This window comes from Alexandromys fortis, unplaced genomic scaffold (genome assembly GCF_014885135.2).
Source record: "Alexandromys fortis isolate MF-2015 unplaced genomic scaffold, M_Fortis_MF-2015_v1.1 scaffold_121, whole genome shotgun sequence".
NCBI lineage: Eukaryota > Metazoa > Chordata > Mammalia > Rodentia > Cricetidae > Alexandromys > Alexandromys fortis.
Window position 1 is genome coordinate 5,387,448 of NW_026068037.1, and position 15,260 is coordinate 5,402,707.

Genomic DNA, 15,260 nt, shown 5'->3' on the forward strand with positions numbered 1-15,260 from the left:
TGACTCTTCTGTTTCTATATTGTGAAATACCTTAAGGAGTATAGGTATTAGCTCTTCTTGGAAGTTCTGGTAGAATTCCGCATTGAAACCATTTGGTCCTGGGCTCTTTTTGGTAGGGAGGTATTTTATAACATCTTCTAATTTTTCGCGACTAACAGGTCTATTTAGATTGTCCACCTGGTTCTGGTTTAACTTTGGTATATGGTATTTATCTAAAAAAGTGTCCATTTCTTTTACATTTTCCAGTTTTGTGGCAAACAGGCTTTTGTAGTAAGATCTAATGATTCTATGAATTTCCTCTGTGTCTGTGGTTATGTCCCCCTTTTCATTTTGATCTTAATAATTTGCATATTCTCTCTCTGCCGTTTGATGAGTTTGGATAGGAGTTTATCAATCTTGTTGATTTTTCTCCAGGAACCAGCTTTTTGTTTCATTGATTCTTTGGATTGTTTTCTGTGATTCTATTTTGTTGATTTCAGTCCTCAGTTTGATTATTTTCAGTCTTCTATTCCTCCTAAGTGAGTCTGCTTTTTTTTTTCTAGAGCTTTCAGGTGGGCTGTTAAGTCTCCATTGTGTGCTTTCTCTGTTTTCTTTAAGTGGGCACTTAGTGCTATGAACTTTCCTCTTAGCACTGCTTTCATCGTGTCCCATAAGTTTGAGTATGTTGTTTCTTTATTTCCATTGAATTCAAGGAAGACTTTAATTTCTTTCTTTATTTCTTCCTTGATCCAGGTGTGGTTCAGTAGTTGACTGTTCAGTTTCCATGAGTTTGTAGGCTTTCTGGGGGTAGGGTTGTTGTTGAATTCTAACTTTAATCCATGGTGATCTGATAAGATACAGGTGGTTACTAATATGTTTTTGTACCTGTGGAAGTTTGCTTTGTTACCGAGTATGTGGTCAATTTTCGAGAAGGTTCCATGAGCTGCAGAGAAGAAGGTATATTCTTTCCGATTTGGGTGGAATATTCTATAGATGTCTGTCAAGTCCAATTGATTCATTACCTCCATTAATTCTCTTAGTTCTCTGTTAGGTTTCTGTCTGATTGACCTGTCCATTGGTGAGAGAGGAGTGTTGAAGTCTCCCACTATTAGTGTGTGCGGTTTGATGGCTGCCTTGAGTTTTAGTAATGTTTCTTTTACGTATGTGGGTGCTTTTATATTAGGGGCGTAGATATTCAGGATTGAGACTTCCTCTTGATGAATTGATCCTGTTATGAGTATAAAATGTCCCTCTCCATCTCTTCTGATTGATTTAAGTTTGAAGTCAAGTTTGTTAGAAATTAGTATGGCCACACCTGCTTGTTTCTTAGGTCCATTTGCTTGATAAGCCTTTTCCCAGCCCTTTACTCTGAGTAGGTGCCTGTCTCTGTGTTTGAGGTGTGTTTCTTGTAAACAGCAGAATGTTGGATCCTGATTTCGTATCCAATCTCTTAGCCTGTGCCTTTTTATAGGTGAGTTGAGCCCATTGACATTAAGTGATATTAATGACCAGGGGATGTTAACTCCGGTCACTTCTTTAGTAGTAGAGTTCGTGTGCGTCCCTTCTTTGAGTTGCGCTGGTGACGGGTCTCTAGATGTCTGAGTTATTGTGGTCATTGTTGGACTCCTTGGTTAGAGATTTTCCTTCTATTACTTTCTGTAAGGCTGGGTTTGTGGCTACGTATTGTTTAAATTTGTTTTTATCCTGGAAAATTTTGTTTTCTCCATTTATGGTGAATGAAAGCTTGGCTGGGTATAGTAGTCTGGGCTTGCATCCATGGTCTCTTAGTTTTTGCAGTACATCTATCCAGGACCTTCTGGCTTTCATGGTTTCCATAGAGAAGTCAGGTGTAAGTCTGATAGGTTTACCTTTGTAAGTAACTTGGCCTTTTTCCTTTGCGGCTCTTAATATTCTTTCTTTATTCTGTATGTTTTGTGTTTTGATTATTATATGGCGGGGGGGTTTTTTTTTTTTTTTGATCCAGCCTATTCGGTGTTCTGTATGCTTCTTGAACCTTCATAGGTACATCTTTCTTTAGGTTGGGAAAGTTTTCTTCTATAATTTTATTAAATATATTTTCTGGGCCGTTGAGTTGCACCTCTTCTCCTTCTTCTACTCCAATTATTCTTAGGTTTGGTCTTTTTATTGTGTCCCATATTTCCTGAATGTTTTGTGATGAGAATTTGTTGGTTTTGCTGTTTTCTTTGATCAGTGTGTTTATTTTCTCTATGGTATCTTCAGTATCTGATATTCTTTCTTCTATCTCTTGTATTCTGTTGGTAGTACTTGTCTCTGTAGTTCCTGTTCGTTTACCCAGATTTTCCATCTCCAATCTTCCCTCGGTTTGTGTTTTCTTCATTACTTCCATTTCATTCTTCAAGTCTTGAACCGCTTCCCTTACCTGTTTGATTGCTTTTTTTTGTTTCTCTTGGTTTTCTTGGGTATCTTTGAGTGATTTATTAATTTCCTCTACCTTTTTGTTTGTAATCTCTTAATTGTTAATGGCAGTTTTTCACCTCCTGTTTAAGGTCTTCTATTATTTTCATATAATTCACTTTTGAATCGATTTCTTCTAATTCTTCTGGAGTAGGGTGTACAGTTCTTATTTCGGGATCCCTTGATTCTGGTGAAGTCATGTTGCCTTTCAGCTTGTTGGAGGAAGTCTTGCATTGGCGCCTTCCCATCTCCTCATTCAAATGGAGCCAGGAGAGGCCTGGTGTCTTGGTCCAGTCTTTGCTGTGACTGAGTTTCTGGGTGTATCTCTTCAGTGTAGAAGCAGGGACTACCCCGTCGAGCTGGAACTCCTCAGCACTCAAACATGGACGACGGTCCAGATGGAACTCCTCAGCACTGCTCTGGGTGGGTTGTGGATACAAGCCCGATGTCTCTCCTGGTGCCTGGATCAGATCTCCTTGCTGCTTGGGTGGCTCGTAAACAAAGGGCCTACCTTGCTTGCTGCAGGCAGGCTATTGGGACAAAGGAGCTACCACCTTCCCATTTGCCCTCCCTATTCAGATTCGGTCCCAGCCCCTGAACAGGCTGAGCTGGGAGATGTTATGTGGTCAAAGAGGGGAGGGAGTCAGAAGGAGCCATGTCCAGCTTTTAAAAGCTGCCTAGCACATGTTCACATTGGGTTGATGTGGCTACTTCATATGCAGATGATGGAACTCATGCAGGCATGCAAGGGGTTAGCTGAGTCATCTGTGGATCTTTGGCCCTTTAACATCCCCGGGGGCCATTAGGCACTTCTGCCTGAGGGCTTGTCTGCACCTGCATGACACCTAGAACCCGGAAGTATCAACTCTATGTGGCTGAAATCATTACATTGTACCCTTTTGTTTATTATAAAAATTTGATGAGTTTTTGGTCTTTAATGGGTGGGAATGGGGCATTGTAAGGTCTCTTGTGACTGCTTATGCTGATTTTGTGGGCGCCAGAGAGTTGAGATGCTTGACCACATTCTGGGGTAGCTGATTAGTTTTGTGTTTTTTTTTTTTTTTCTGGGCTCTGTGGAACTGGCTGGCTGGCAGCTTGGACTTCACAAGATGCTGGAAAGGCAGAGAATTATGTCTGAAAAAATGTTAGATCCAGGTGATTAAGGGAAGAGAGTCCCAAGATGGAAGATAGAGGGTTTTGTTTTTGGAGGGAGAGTGGAGGGGGGAATTTCCCATAGGTTCTTGAGACCATAAATGATAAGGGAAGAATTAAATGATACTTATTCTGGGCAAGTCTGTTATGTTTAGGTAGGTCCAATTGGCTCCCTGGAGCTTATGAAAAAAAATGTTTGAAAAGAAATAAATTTTAGACATATTAAAAGCTTATGATTACGATGATATAGTGTTGGAATGGAAGATGGTAGGGTGGGGGGAGGAAAAGAAGGGGGAAATTATTGGAAAGGGGAATTATTAGACCCCCTCGATGTTTCACCTGAAGTAAATCTTAAGGCACTTGTTCTCTTTAGCGTCATGGTATCACCTTAACATCCAGGAGACACTGCTGCAGTCAGTGATAAACCTGTTATGTTAAAGTCTGTTTTGTGAGTTTTGAGAGTTTGGAGCAGTGAATGTCCCCAAACTCGTTATTGTTTCTTACCATCTGGGCTCTTGGCAATCCTTGTACCTCTGGTCCTGTGTTTAATGATGGTCCCTGTAATAACACTTGAGTGGTTAACTGGAAATTTGAGCATGACATTGGAGATATAAAGAAGTTGGTAAATCAGATAGGTGAAAGAGGGACCACCGTGGAGTTAATGAGCTGGAGGTCTTGGACCTGGCAATAGGTTCCTTAGGTTTTTTTAACAGCAAATGTAGGGTGTTTAGCAACAGAGAGGTTTTGGGTGTCCCAGACTTGGGGGTCCACCTGAGACACTGGTAGAGGAAAAGACACATTGGAGCTGGGAGGTTGGGAGTCTAGAAGGAGGAGAGCTCTTGGTGAGTCTGGGGTAAAGTTAATGGAAGGAACAAATGAAGTGGAAGCTCCTACTTTTGCTAAAAAGTCTCTTCCCATAAGAGGTACTGGGCAGGCTGGCAAGACTAAAAATGAATGAGTGAGATAAATACCCCTAAAATCATTTAAGTGATGGGGTATGCTGAGGTAGATAAGGCTGACCCCCACCCCAACAATAGAGAAACTAGAAGGAGAGGTAGGCCCCGAAAATTTCCTCAGTACTGAGTATGTGGCTCTAGTATCCAAGAGAAAGAAGATGGGCTCATCCTGATACTGTTTTGTTTACCCATGGCTCCCCATTACAGATGATGGTTGTGGTCAGGTCAAAGGAGTCTGGGAAGCCTCACTCATCCATAACCAGACCTAGAAGGTCATCTTGTGAATTTTCTGGGTTTGAGGTCTCCATGTCACTATGTGCACAAGGACAATTGACTGCCTAATGTCTTTTCTTATGGCATCTTGGACAAGGTCTCATGGACCATGATGGGGGAGAGTCTTCTGTTTTGTGTTAATTTCATTGGTTAAATAAAGAGACTGCCTTGGCCCTTTGATAGGACAGAAAATTAGGTAGACAGAGTAGACAGAACAGAATGCTGGGAGAAAGAAGCCGAGTCAGTCAGTCGCCATGATTCTCCCACTCCAGACAGACGCAGATCAAGATCTTTCCTGGTAAGCCAGCTCGTGGTGCTACACAGAATATTAGAAATGGGTTAGATCAATATGTAAGAGTTAGCCAATAAGAGGCTATAACTAATGGGCCAAGCAGTGTTTAAAAGAATACAGTTTCCATGTAATATTTCGGGGCATAAGCTAGCCATGCGGGCGTCCGGGTGCCGGGGACACAGCCCCACCGCTCTCCTCACAACAGGACCAAGATTAGGATTAGGACATGCTCAGGCCCAGTGACCAGTTCTACCACATTTGAAACATGGGCCTGGTGGTTCTCAAGCCCTGGGGGGCAAGGGAGCAGCACAGACAGCACGGATCAGGTGGTCACCTCAGCCGATCAGAAGACCATGGCTAGCAATAGCAGTGATTGTAGCACATAGCTTTGTCATTTCTTGCATGGTGCACCTTAAAAGCCAAGTCTAAGACTTCTGCCTGTGTGGTCAAGGGGCCTTTCTCTAAATGTCTAAGTTTAGCCTTGATGTTAGGGTAGCACTGAGAAAAAAAAATGGGTAACTGTCTGCCTTCTGTGGTTTCTGGATCTAAGTTAGTATATTGTAACAGAGCTTTAGTAAGGCATTCCAAAAATGCAGAAGGATTTTCCTTCATATCTTGAATGACCTCTGAGAGCTTATTATAGTTTACTGGCTTGAGGGCAGCCTTGCAGAGACCTGCCAGAAGGCAAGTCAAAAACCAGTCCCTAGCTAAAATCCCACCTGGAGTGTTATAGTCCCAGTGAGTTTCCTGCTCGGGGACCGCCTCTACCCCTGGAGAGTGTGTTGTATGCATTTGATGAATCTCATCTGCATATAGTCTGCTCTGCTCCCAAACTCTTCAGGAAGTAGGTTATTAGATATGATCATATAGATATCATGAAAGGTGAGATTATAAGACTGGGTAATGTGGTAGAATTAGATGTATAGGACCCCAGTTTATATTTTATATGGGAGAGTTCCGACAGGGAGAAAGGAATGTGTATCTTAATCAATTCATCCATGCTGGCCACTTCTTGCAACAGGAGAACTGCAGAGGAGAACTGCAGCCAGCTTGGTTTGGTCAGGTTTGGGTTCCATAGCAGCATGTGAGCATGTGAGAGGAGGGGTAAAGGTGTGTGCCAGAGCTGGGAGGCTGCTGCAACCAGGCACTGGAAAGGAAGAATGATCCAGTGGGGCTGATGGAGTAGTTAGTGGGGGGAAGAGAGAGCTGAAGAGCAAGCGGAGGGAGGTGGCAAGGTAGGGGGAAGTAAAGGAGCAGAAGTGTCTGTCTGCTGAGGTAGGGAAGGTATGGATTCCTTTGCAGAGCCCAGAGCAGTAGCTGAAGGAACAGGGGTAGGAGTTGGAGGAGTGGCATTAGGAGCTAAAGGAACAGGGGTAGAGGCTTTAGGAATGGGGGTAGGAGTTGAAGGAATGGGGGTAGCTGCCTGCTGAGCTGGGTCCACAGTGGAAGTGGAGGGTTCTTCCGGTTCAGATGGCATAGCCAGGACTATGTGAGCAGATGAACAATTTGCAAGAACAGGGCTTAGGCTTAGAGCTTAGATAGTAAAAGGCTTGGATGTAAGGAATCTTTTTCTATTTGCCTATGCGCTGACAGTAGTTAGAAAGCTCCTGTAGAGTATCAGGATCAAAGGTGCCATTAGGTGGCCACTTCAGATTGTTATATAAATTATAACAAGGCCATTTAAAAAAAAAAAAACAGAGATGGACAAGTGTGGGAATCTGTAAGTAGGGCATTAAGGCCTGGGGTTTCAGGGTCTCTAAAAGGCATCACAGAGGGGAGACTGGATTGATGGGCTTGGATGGCTTGCTACCCATAGGTGAAATCACAAGGCCTATAACGGGACATCTCCCTTTATAGGTGGGGTGTAAATCAGCAGCAAATACCGCAGGACCTGTGGGAGAGCATTCTTTGCCTACAGGTGGGGTGCTACAGCCTGACTGGATCTGGTTGGGATGGCTTGGAAGCCACAGAGGTCAGAGGTCTCACTGAGCTGCCTTTCATGGCTGGGGAGAAAAAGAAAAAAAAAAAAGAGACAGAAAGCAGAATCTGAAGGACCCTGGGTCCCCATTGCAGAAAGACTGACCCTGGGCTGTCCAAACATGATTTTAGCTAAGGAAAGCAATTCAGAGATGAATGTCAGCAAAGGGCTCAACCGTGGCCTTAGAGACCGTGGTTGGGGTCTGTCACCCCATTTCTACGAACACCAGATTTCTGGAAGCTCAACAGTAAATTCCTTGGGTTCAGAGAAATGGTTAAGCTGACCAGAATGGGGAAACTCATCAATTGAAGCTGGCGGTGTACAGAGAAGTAGTGCTCAGGTATATGGAACACGTGGTTGTTGTGGAAAAAATACCCTGTTCCAGATCCTGACCCTGGGAGAGGGGCTCAGGGTGGGAGAGCCTCCCGAGTCTCATGACACCAATGAAATTACCTGGCGAAAATGAGAAGGAAACACAGGACACTCAACAAACACGCTTAGGAGTTTATTAGAGGGGGCATGCACAAGCCTGGGAAATCAGTGTGCAGAGAGAGGGAGGAAGATGGTGCGTCCAGCTTTTAAAAGCTTCCTAACTCATACATACAGGGGGTTGATGTGGCTCTGTCATACACCAATGATGGGGCTCACACATGTGCTGAGTCATATGTGGATCATACGAGGCCCTTTAACATCCCTGGGGGCCATTAGGCACTTCTGCCTGAGGGCTTGTCTGCACCTGCATGAATCCTAGAACCCGGAAGTATCAGCCTTATGTGGCTGAAATTGTTACAACCCCTGGTCAGGCAGGCCATCCCACACTTGGTGCAGGACAATTATCTATATTCTGTCAATTGTGTTTTAAATAAACGCTGATTGGCCAGTAGCCAGGCAGGAAGTATAGGTGGGACAACCAGGGAGAAAGTAGAGGCAGGTCAATGGAACAGGAGAATTCTGGGAAGAGGGAAGTTCTCTCTGGAGTTCTGTCTAGACACTGAAGAAGCAAGATGTGACCTGCTCTGCTGAAAAAGGTACTAAGCCGTGTGGCTAATATATACTAGAATTATGGGCTAATATGTTATAAGAGTTAATAAGAAGCCTGAGCTAATGGGCCAATCAGTTTATCATTAGTATAGACCTCTGTGTGATTTTCTTTGGGGCTAAACTGCTGTGGAACCTGGTGGGAGGACAGAAACCAGGCAGAACAGAAACCCAGACAGCATACACTCACCTTCATCCCACGCCTCTCCTCACCCCACACCTCCTCCTCATCTCCACATCCCCTTTCATACAGAGACACCTGCATACCCCTTGGTGGTTAACACCCTATCCTGTCCACTGTGCCCTAGGAGGGCTTGGCCCTGACCTCAGGATCTGAGTGCCAACACTCATTAAGTGACACCTACTAAGCGTGTATTTTTATCCCAGGTCTACCCTGAGCAGTGGGTCTGCCCGACTAGACCAGCTAGATCAGCAAGGAAGGGGCTTATGGTACATCATGGGGTCAGGTGAGGTCACATGGCCTCTAGTGGGGAACACAGTCCAGGGCAGTGGGAATACCAGCCAGCCAGCTGCAGAGTTTCCCAGCTGTCACAGTGGGTAACACCAGTTACATGATGTCCAGTGGGGCATACCAGCTACATGTAGTAGGGTACACCCACAGAGTACCCCCTTCACCTGGGTCCCTTGATACTCACACCCCTAGGACCACCTGCATCTGGTGTTCCTCGGGCTAACACTTCCTGGTCCCCTGCCACCCCTCCCTATGACACTTCGGCCCCTGACTTCCTCCCCCTCACAGGATGTTATCCTGCATGTGAGGGACATGAGCCACTCCAACATGGAACAACAGAGGCCAGAATCTTGTCTACACTGCGAGGTCTGCAGCTGCGGTGTAGACAAGACACTCTTGAACTCCATGTTGGAAGTTTACAACAAGATGGATCTGGTTCCTGGGTGAGTGGGGCAGGGGGAGGCATGTGTGTCACTGTTTACACTGTAGGAATCTTCATGGTGTCCTCACTGCACCTGTCCTCACCTCCTCTCTGCACCTCTCGTTACTGCATCTGTCCTAACCGTAGCTGCCCTCACTACAGCTGTCTTCATCACAGCTGTCTTTACCTCACCTGTCCTTGCTGCACCTGCCCTCACCTCACCTCACCTCACCTGACTGCAGCTGTCCTCACTGCAGCTGTTCTCACTGCACCTGTCCTCAACTCACCTATCTACACCACACATGTCCACATAACCCCATGGTTCCTCTTACCCAGTGAGCCTCTTCCACATAGCTACAGCCTCCCAGGACCCTGCATCCTGGCCGTGTGTCTGCACTCCTGGGCCATGGGCTAGACAAGCTGAAGGCGACGCTGGAGGAATCTGTTCTGCAGGCTACTGGCTGGCGGGGGCTCACCCTCTGTTTACAGCTTGGGAGACCCCAGCTCTGGTGAGTCACAGGGTGCTTGGGCAGTGGGCTGTCACATACACATATGCAACTGGTTCCCTGCCACGGACATGCCCCGCTATCAACAGGCATCCTAGCATGCACCACGCTGATGTCAGCACACTTCCCAGCATGCTCCTCACAGATGGTGCTGTCTCCCCACTTGTCAGCACTGCTTCCCAGCCTGCACCACCCTCTGCTCATCACCATGCACCACGCTGACATCAGCATGCTTCCCAGAATGCACCACAGTGGTCCCTCTGCAACTGGCAGTACAAGGAGGCCAAGGTGCAGCAGGTGCAGGAGCTGCCCAAGACTGACACCGCCCACATGACCGTTATCATTAGCAAAGACAACTATGGCCGGTTCCGGAAGCTGTTTCCTGAGTGACAGCCTGGAGTGGGGTGTGGATACAGCTTGTGGCCATGATGTTGTCTCGCCACTTTCTCCCTCCCAGCTGTTCCCTGAGTGACAACCAGGACCAGATGTGGATTCAGCTCGTGGGAGGGTGTTTGTGGATGGCCCCATGTAGTCCTGCCCCTTTCTCCCAGCTGATTCCTAAGTGACAACTGCATAGATGGACTGAGGACTTGATATGGGAAGTCATGGCCACATCATAGTCCTGTCCCTTCCTCCCTCCCAGACTGACTGAAAGCTCATTAAAGTGGAATTTGCACTTTGTTCCCTCTCTTTAGCTGGCGATGTGTGGACTCTGTGGGGGGTTCTGTGTCACTGGGGAAGGGGAGGGGAGGGTCCCTGTTGCTGGGAAAGGGAGGGATAGGGATAGTTTTGAAAATGGTGCTGTGGCTGATCCAGGGCAGGAGGACCGAACACTAGCAGCTCTTCCCCCAACCTCTGTGTTCTGCCCCTCCATGTTCTGGGATGGGGCAGCTGCAGGACACTGGGATGCTACCCCGGGCACAATGGTGCCAGGAGGGTCCCCGAGGGAGATGGACAGACATACCTGAAGCCACATTCCACTCCCTAGCCAGGTCGGGCCTCATAGCCAGTGTCCATCCTCTCAGCTACAGACTTCACAACAGCATCTCTGCAGGCTGAGTGGGTGGGAGGGGTCCACCTTCAGGGGGTGGAGGTAGGGTGAGGAGGCCTTTTAACCCTCTGACCTGAAAATACACTAATACTGAGGTCACAGGGTCATGAGTCACCTGTTATGTTTGTGTATGAGATGGTGGGAATTACCACCATGGAGGGGATGTAACTCAGTGGGTTCTTATACCTCAGTGGTTGGGTGCGTGTGGCTCAGTGGGTATAGTACTTGTGGCTTAGGATTTGGGGTTCCCAGTGTCCTAGCCCTGTGTAAACTGAGGCCAGAAGATCAGAGTCCCCTGCATCTTACCTGTAAGAATCTAGCCTGGGCTACAAGAGACACTGTAAAAATACAAACTGCCTTGGTGTTCCTCCTTCTGGTTACCCTGGTGTGCTTCCTGCATCTGATTCAATGTCCCTCCAGCTGCTCTGTGTCCCCTGACTACTCAGTGCTCCCCCTCTACTCCACATCGTGCCCCCAAGCTCCGGCTGCCTCTGTCCCCTTCTGTATCTCAGACACCGGCCTGGAGGGCCTCCCGAGTGGTTGCATACCCAGTGGAGTCAGCTCCGTCCAGGTTATACCAGCTCCGCTGGGAGCTCTGCCCTCCGTCTGGGGTAGGAAGGCTGAGCCAGTCCTAGCTGGGCTATGGGAGATGCTGCAAAAATTTCCTCATGAAAGTCTAGCCTGGGCTATAATAGATAAACACACTGCTGCACACATTTGGCTTCTGAATGTTTTAATGAACAGAGGCACCTAGTGCCAGGTGATGCAGGTGACAGGTCATGTGACCTCCATGGACAATGGAGTGTGACCAGAAGTGACCAGGATGTGGCACAGACTGACTCACATGGGCCTCAGGTTTTTCTAGGGGATGACAGGACAGATCAGTGACTGACCTCCGTGATCCTTTTGACTGTGACCCCCATGACCCTGCCCCTGCCCTCGGGTTGTTGTCACTGCAGCTTCTGGTTGAGCCCAATGACTTCACCCACAAAGCTGTTGGAGCCCACGAAGTCCCCAGCGATGATGTTGGTGCAGCCTGATCCGGGCCCTGGCTTCTGTGCTCGCACCCACGCCTCGAGGAGCCGAAGGTTGGGCCGTGTCAGCATCTCCAGGGACCCGGATGGGTGAGAGAGGACATAGGGCAGGTTTTCTGTGAGATTGATGCCAGCCACAAACAGGCCACCTGCAGGGGAAGGGGGAAGGGTGGAGTGATATCCCAGTGCATGACTGACAGGTGACATCCTCACACACCCCCATCCGTATCTGACTGACAAGTGACATCAGTGTCCCTCCAGCTATGTCGCAGGTGGCACCTGGGCGACCGCAGCTCCTCATGGTCTCCAAATACTGCAGCAGCGCCTGGGACTTCACCTGGTTTCCCCACCAGTAAGGGATCCCAGGCCACAGCTCCGCGTGGCGACCCACACAGGTCTCATCTTCATAGGACACAATCACCTGCTGGCCATGTGCCCACAGCTGCCGCAGCGTAGGGATGTCCTGCATGGGAGTGAGGAACAGGTTGAGTGAAACTGAGGATTGGACAGCTAACGGCCCACGCACCCTCAAGGCCACGCACCCATGCCCTGGGCGGCCACGAATTCCTTATCGCATGTGCCCATGCCATCTTCACCATGACATCAACTTCCCACGCCCTCTTCACCTGACTCCCACGTGCCCACACCTTCCTCACCCTGACCCCCACAATCCTCACAATCCTCCTTCTCACCCCGCGTGGACACAGCGAGTCCCCGAAGATGTTCTTGATGCAGTCTATGAGGTACTCATGCAAGTCTCCTGTCATCCCCTCAAAGTTTCTGCAGGCCAGGATGATGACCTCATGGGGGTGCGACTCCAGCCACTCGGAGATCTCTGTGAGGGTGTCCTGGGGATATCAAAGGACACATGATGATATACATTCTGCCCCTCCCCCAACCCCCCCTTCTCTGGTCTTCACCCCCACCTCCACCAACGCAGTGGTGTAGATCATGTGTTCAAAGTGCAGATTCTTCTCAGAGCCGCCCTGCATGTGCGCAATCCGCAGATCCAGGTACCTCACCCCTGCGTCCAGCTGCTGCTTCACGTCCAGAGTCTGGGGCAGATGGCGGGTTGGGGTTCGTTCCCGGGTGTCATCGTGACCACCGTGCACACACCCCAGGACACCCAAAAACCTGAACAGCACCCCGGGACTCAGTCTCCTCCCCCTGCTTATCTATCACCTGCCCCAGGGGCTCTCAGTTCCCTCCCCACCCCCTGCCCATCACCAGGACCCTAATCCTGCCACCGGGACTCAGTCCCATTCCATTCCTCACCCTGTCCCCCTTGGCCCTGTCCATCACATACTGCCTGGGCCCTCTCTCACGCCCCACTCACCTGTGTGACTGACCATCTCAACACCATGGGCCCCATAATGCAGGGCGCGACCCGCCCCAGTAGGTGCAGCAGCCGGGACTCTGACCTGGAGATTGGGGACTTCCTGCTCAGGCAGTATGTCATGGTGTCATGGCTCCCTGAGGACAGATGCACTTCAAAGCCCATGCACTCTTGTGCCCGTCCTAAGGACTGCACGGAGTCCCTCATGGGCTCTGTCTTTCTGTCTATCTGTCCTTCTGTCTGTCTGTCCTCCTTCTCCACGACCCCTCTTTACCCACGGACTACCCACGCAGGTCATAGGGCCTCGTCTCCGACAACCCAGGCTTCCCGTGTCCTGCTCACGTCCTCCCAGCTCCTTCAACCCTCCTAGAAACTTCACTGGGGGCTACCCCTTCTGTCGTGGGGCACAAGCGCTTGATTCTTGCCTTCAGGGCCTCTTGTCTGAATCTCTGAGGACCCAAAGGCTTCCAGACAGCCGCACGTGCTCCATTCACGCTATGGAGGACACCGCAGGGACACAGAAGCTCGCCCTGAGAGTGGAGCATCGCCCAGACCCCCTGTGTGTCAACATCCACGCGTGAAGACCTCGTCCTCTTTCCTGTCTTGATGTCATCCTGGTTCCCTTTCCTGTCCTGATGTCAGCCTCCAGATCCCCTTTCTAGTCATTATGAAGGGTCCTCTTCTCTTCAGGGCACAGAGAGTCAGCCAGGTTCGCCCCTGCGTGGGTCCGCCCTTACCCCATGGGTCCTCCTCCCTCTGTGAGACCGCTCCTCCCAGCATGGCCTTTTCTTACCCTCTTCATCCCTCCCGTGAGGCCTGCCCTTACCTGGGATGGACAGGTGGTGCAGGGGGACATCCCACAGCCGCGGGCACAACTGTGACATCCAGTCTGCGTGGCTGCAGCTCAGCTGGCCATCCATAGGGTCCCAGCTTCAGGGAACAGGGCAAGTGTGTGTGAGGCCGGTTGAGCTGCGCCTCAGTTTCCCTTCTGTAGAAGGAGATGTTGTCATTCTATACAGGCTGTACCGCCCCCACCCGCCCTGTCTCAGTTTACTAGGTAAGGACACTAAAGGTTGACCCCCCCCCCACATACACACTAAAGGCCCCTGTTCCCTCTTTGGTGGGCAGAACCGTGAAGCGCAGGACACAGGACATCCACTGTGGACATGTGACATTTGAAGGTGGGGTTGGAACCCCTGCTTCCCTAGAAGCCCCCCCATGTGGCTCCCTGGATCACGGAATCTCTGCTCCTTCACAGTAAGACCTTTATCTGTGTCCCCACCCCCTCTCTCCCCACCTGTCCACTCAGTCACTGACCTGAGGCCCGTCCTTGTCCTCCCTGGATCTTCACTAGCAGAATGGATTTGAGGGAGGACACCAGGCTGGTGTGTCCCCGCGAGGGTGTGGCTGCCGTGATGAGGACATGCACACTCAGGACATATTTGTGTGCCTACTGTGTGCAGGAACAATCCCTCAGGGCTGTGGCCTACTTTGTGCAGGGAAGGTCCCCGCAGGGGCGTAGCCGTGGTGACAAGCAGTCAGGACATAGTTGTGTGCCTTCTGTGTGAAGGGAAGGTCCCTGCATTCTTCTGCCCTGAGCCAGGGATACCCTCCCCCTACTCCACCCCTTCAGCCCCTGTCTGTCTGGTGAGCCAGCTCCTCGGGCCTGGGGGTTGTACAGGCGACAGAACCAGCTAGGATTGGCTCAGCCTTCTTACCCCAGACGGAGGGCAGAGCTCCCAGCGGAGCTGGTATGGCCTGGATGGAGCTGACTCCACTGGGTATGAAACCACTCAGGAGGCCCTCCAGGCCAGTGTCTGAGATACAGAAAGGGACAGAGGCAGCCAGGGCTTGGGGGCACGATGTGGAGTGGAGGGGGGAAGCACTGAGTAGTCAGGGGACACAGAGCAGCTGGAGGGACATTGAATCAGATGCAGGCAGGACACCAGGGTAACCAGAAGGAGGCAGTTTGCATGACAGAAGGCAGCTAGAGAGAACATTGACACAGATGGGGGGGGGGACAACAAAGTAGCCGGGGGACACGAAGGGGGAGGGTCGTCGGTACAGGGAGGTAGTAGGGGACATGCGGACAGTTAGGTGACAACGAATTAGCCTGGGGGACACGTTGCAGGCAGGAGACACCCAGAAGGGGGAACACAATGGTGGGGGTGGTGGGGAGCATCTAGGTAGCCGCGGGTGGACACACTTTCTATGTTGGGGGACCGGAAGCAGCAGACAGGGACGCCAAGGTAGTTGGGAGATACGGATGCAGCTAGGGGGAACACCGAGTAACTGGGGGAGCATTGAGGCCATTTGGGGGGCACAGAAGCAGTTTC

The 15,260-nt window shown here is 49.8% G+C and overlaps 2 protein-coding genes across 5 annotated transcripts in view; one reads left to right on the forward strand and one right to left on the reverse strand.

Annotated features, from left to right (window-relative positions):
- Positions 1–10,193, forward strand: part of LOC126515454 (putative GTP-binding protein 6) — a 16,821-nt gene extending 6,628 nt beyond the window's left edge. The window contains exons 5-7 of one of the 4 annotated variants that reach the window (XM_050165099.1): positions 8,865–9,019; positions 9,352–9,506; positions 9,635–10,193. In XM_050165099.1, the coding sequence (XP_050021056.1) occupies positions 8,865–9,019; positions 9,352–9,506; positions 9,635–9,725 (401 nt within the window). In that variant the 3' untranslated portion in view covers positions 9,726–10,193. The remainder of the gene's footprint in view (positions 1–8,864; positions 9,020–9,351; positions 9,507–9,634) is intronic. The other 3 variants (XM_050165100.1, XM_050165101.1, XM_050165098.1) reach the window with 3 other exon arrangements.
- A 1,311-nt stretch (positions 10,194–11,504) lies between these two features.
- On the reverse strand, positions 11,505–14,916 carry Plcxd1 (phosphatidylinositol specific phospholipase C X domain containing 1). Its single transcript, XM_050165110.1, has 7 exons — positions 14,242–14,916; positions 13,751–13,912; positions 12,925–13,061; positions 12,515–12,643; positions 12,281–12,436; positions 11,868–12,051; positions 11,505–11,737 (listed from the first exon to the last, which is right to left on the reverse strand). The coding sequence occupies exons 2-7, from the start codon at positions 13,842–13,844 to the stop codon at positions 11,505–11,507; spliced, it is 933 nt and encodes a 310-aa protein (XP_050021067.1). The 5' UTR covers positions 13,845–13,912; positions 14,242–14,916.
- Positions 14,917–15,260: the final 344 nt, after the last annotated feature.

Excerpts from the sequence above, each read along its gene's own strand:
- Plcxd1 (XM_050165110.1), bottom strand. The coding sequence starts at position 13,844 with ATGGATGGCCAGCTGAGCTGCAGCCACGCAGACTGGATGTCACAGTTG. Across the intron at positions 12,644-12,924 it reads TGAGATGGTCAGTCACACAG|ACTCTGGACGTGAAGCAGCA; the intron begins GTGAGTGGGGCG and ends CATCTGCCCCAG. Across the intron at positions 11,738-11,867 it reads GAGGAGCTGCGGTCGCCCAG|GTGGCCTGTTTGTGGCTGGC; the intron begins GTGCCACCTGCG and ends CTTCCCCTGCAG.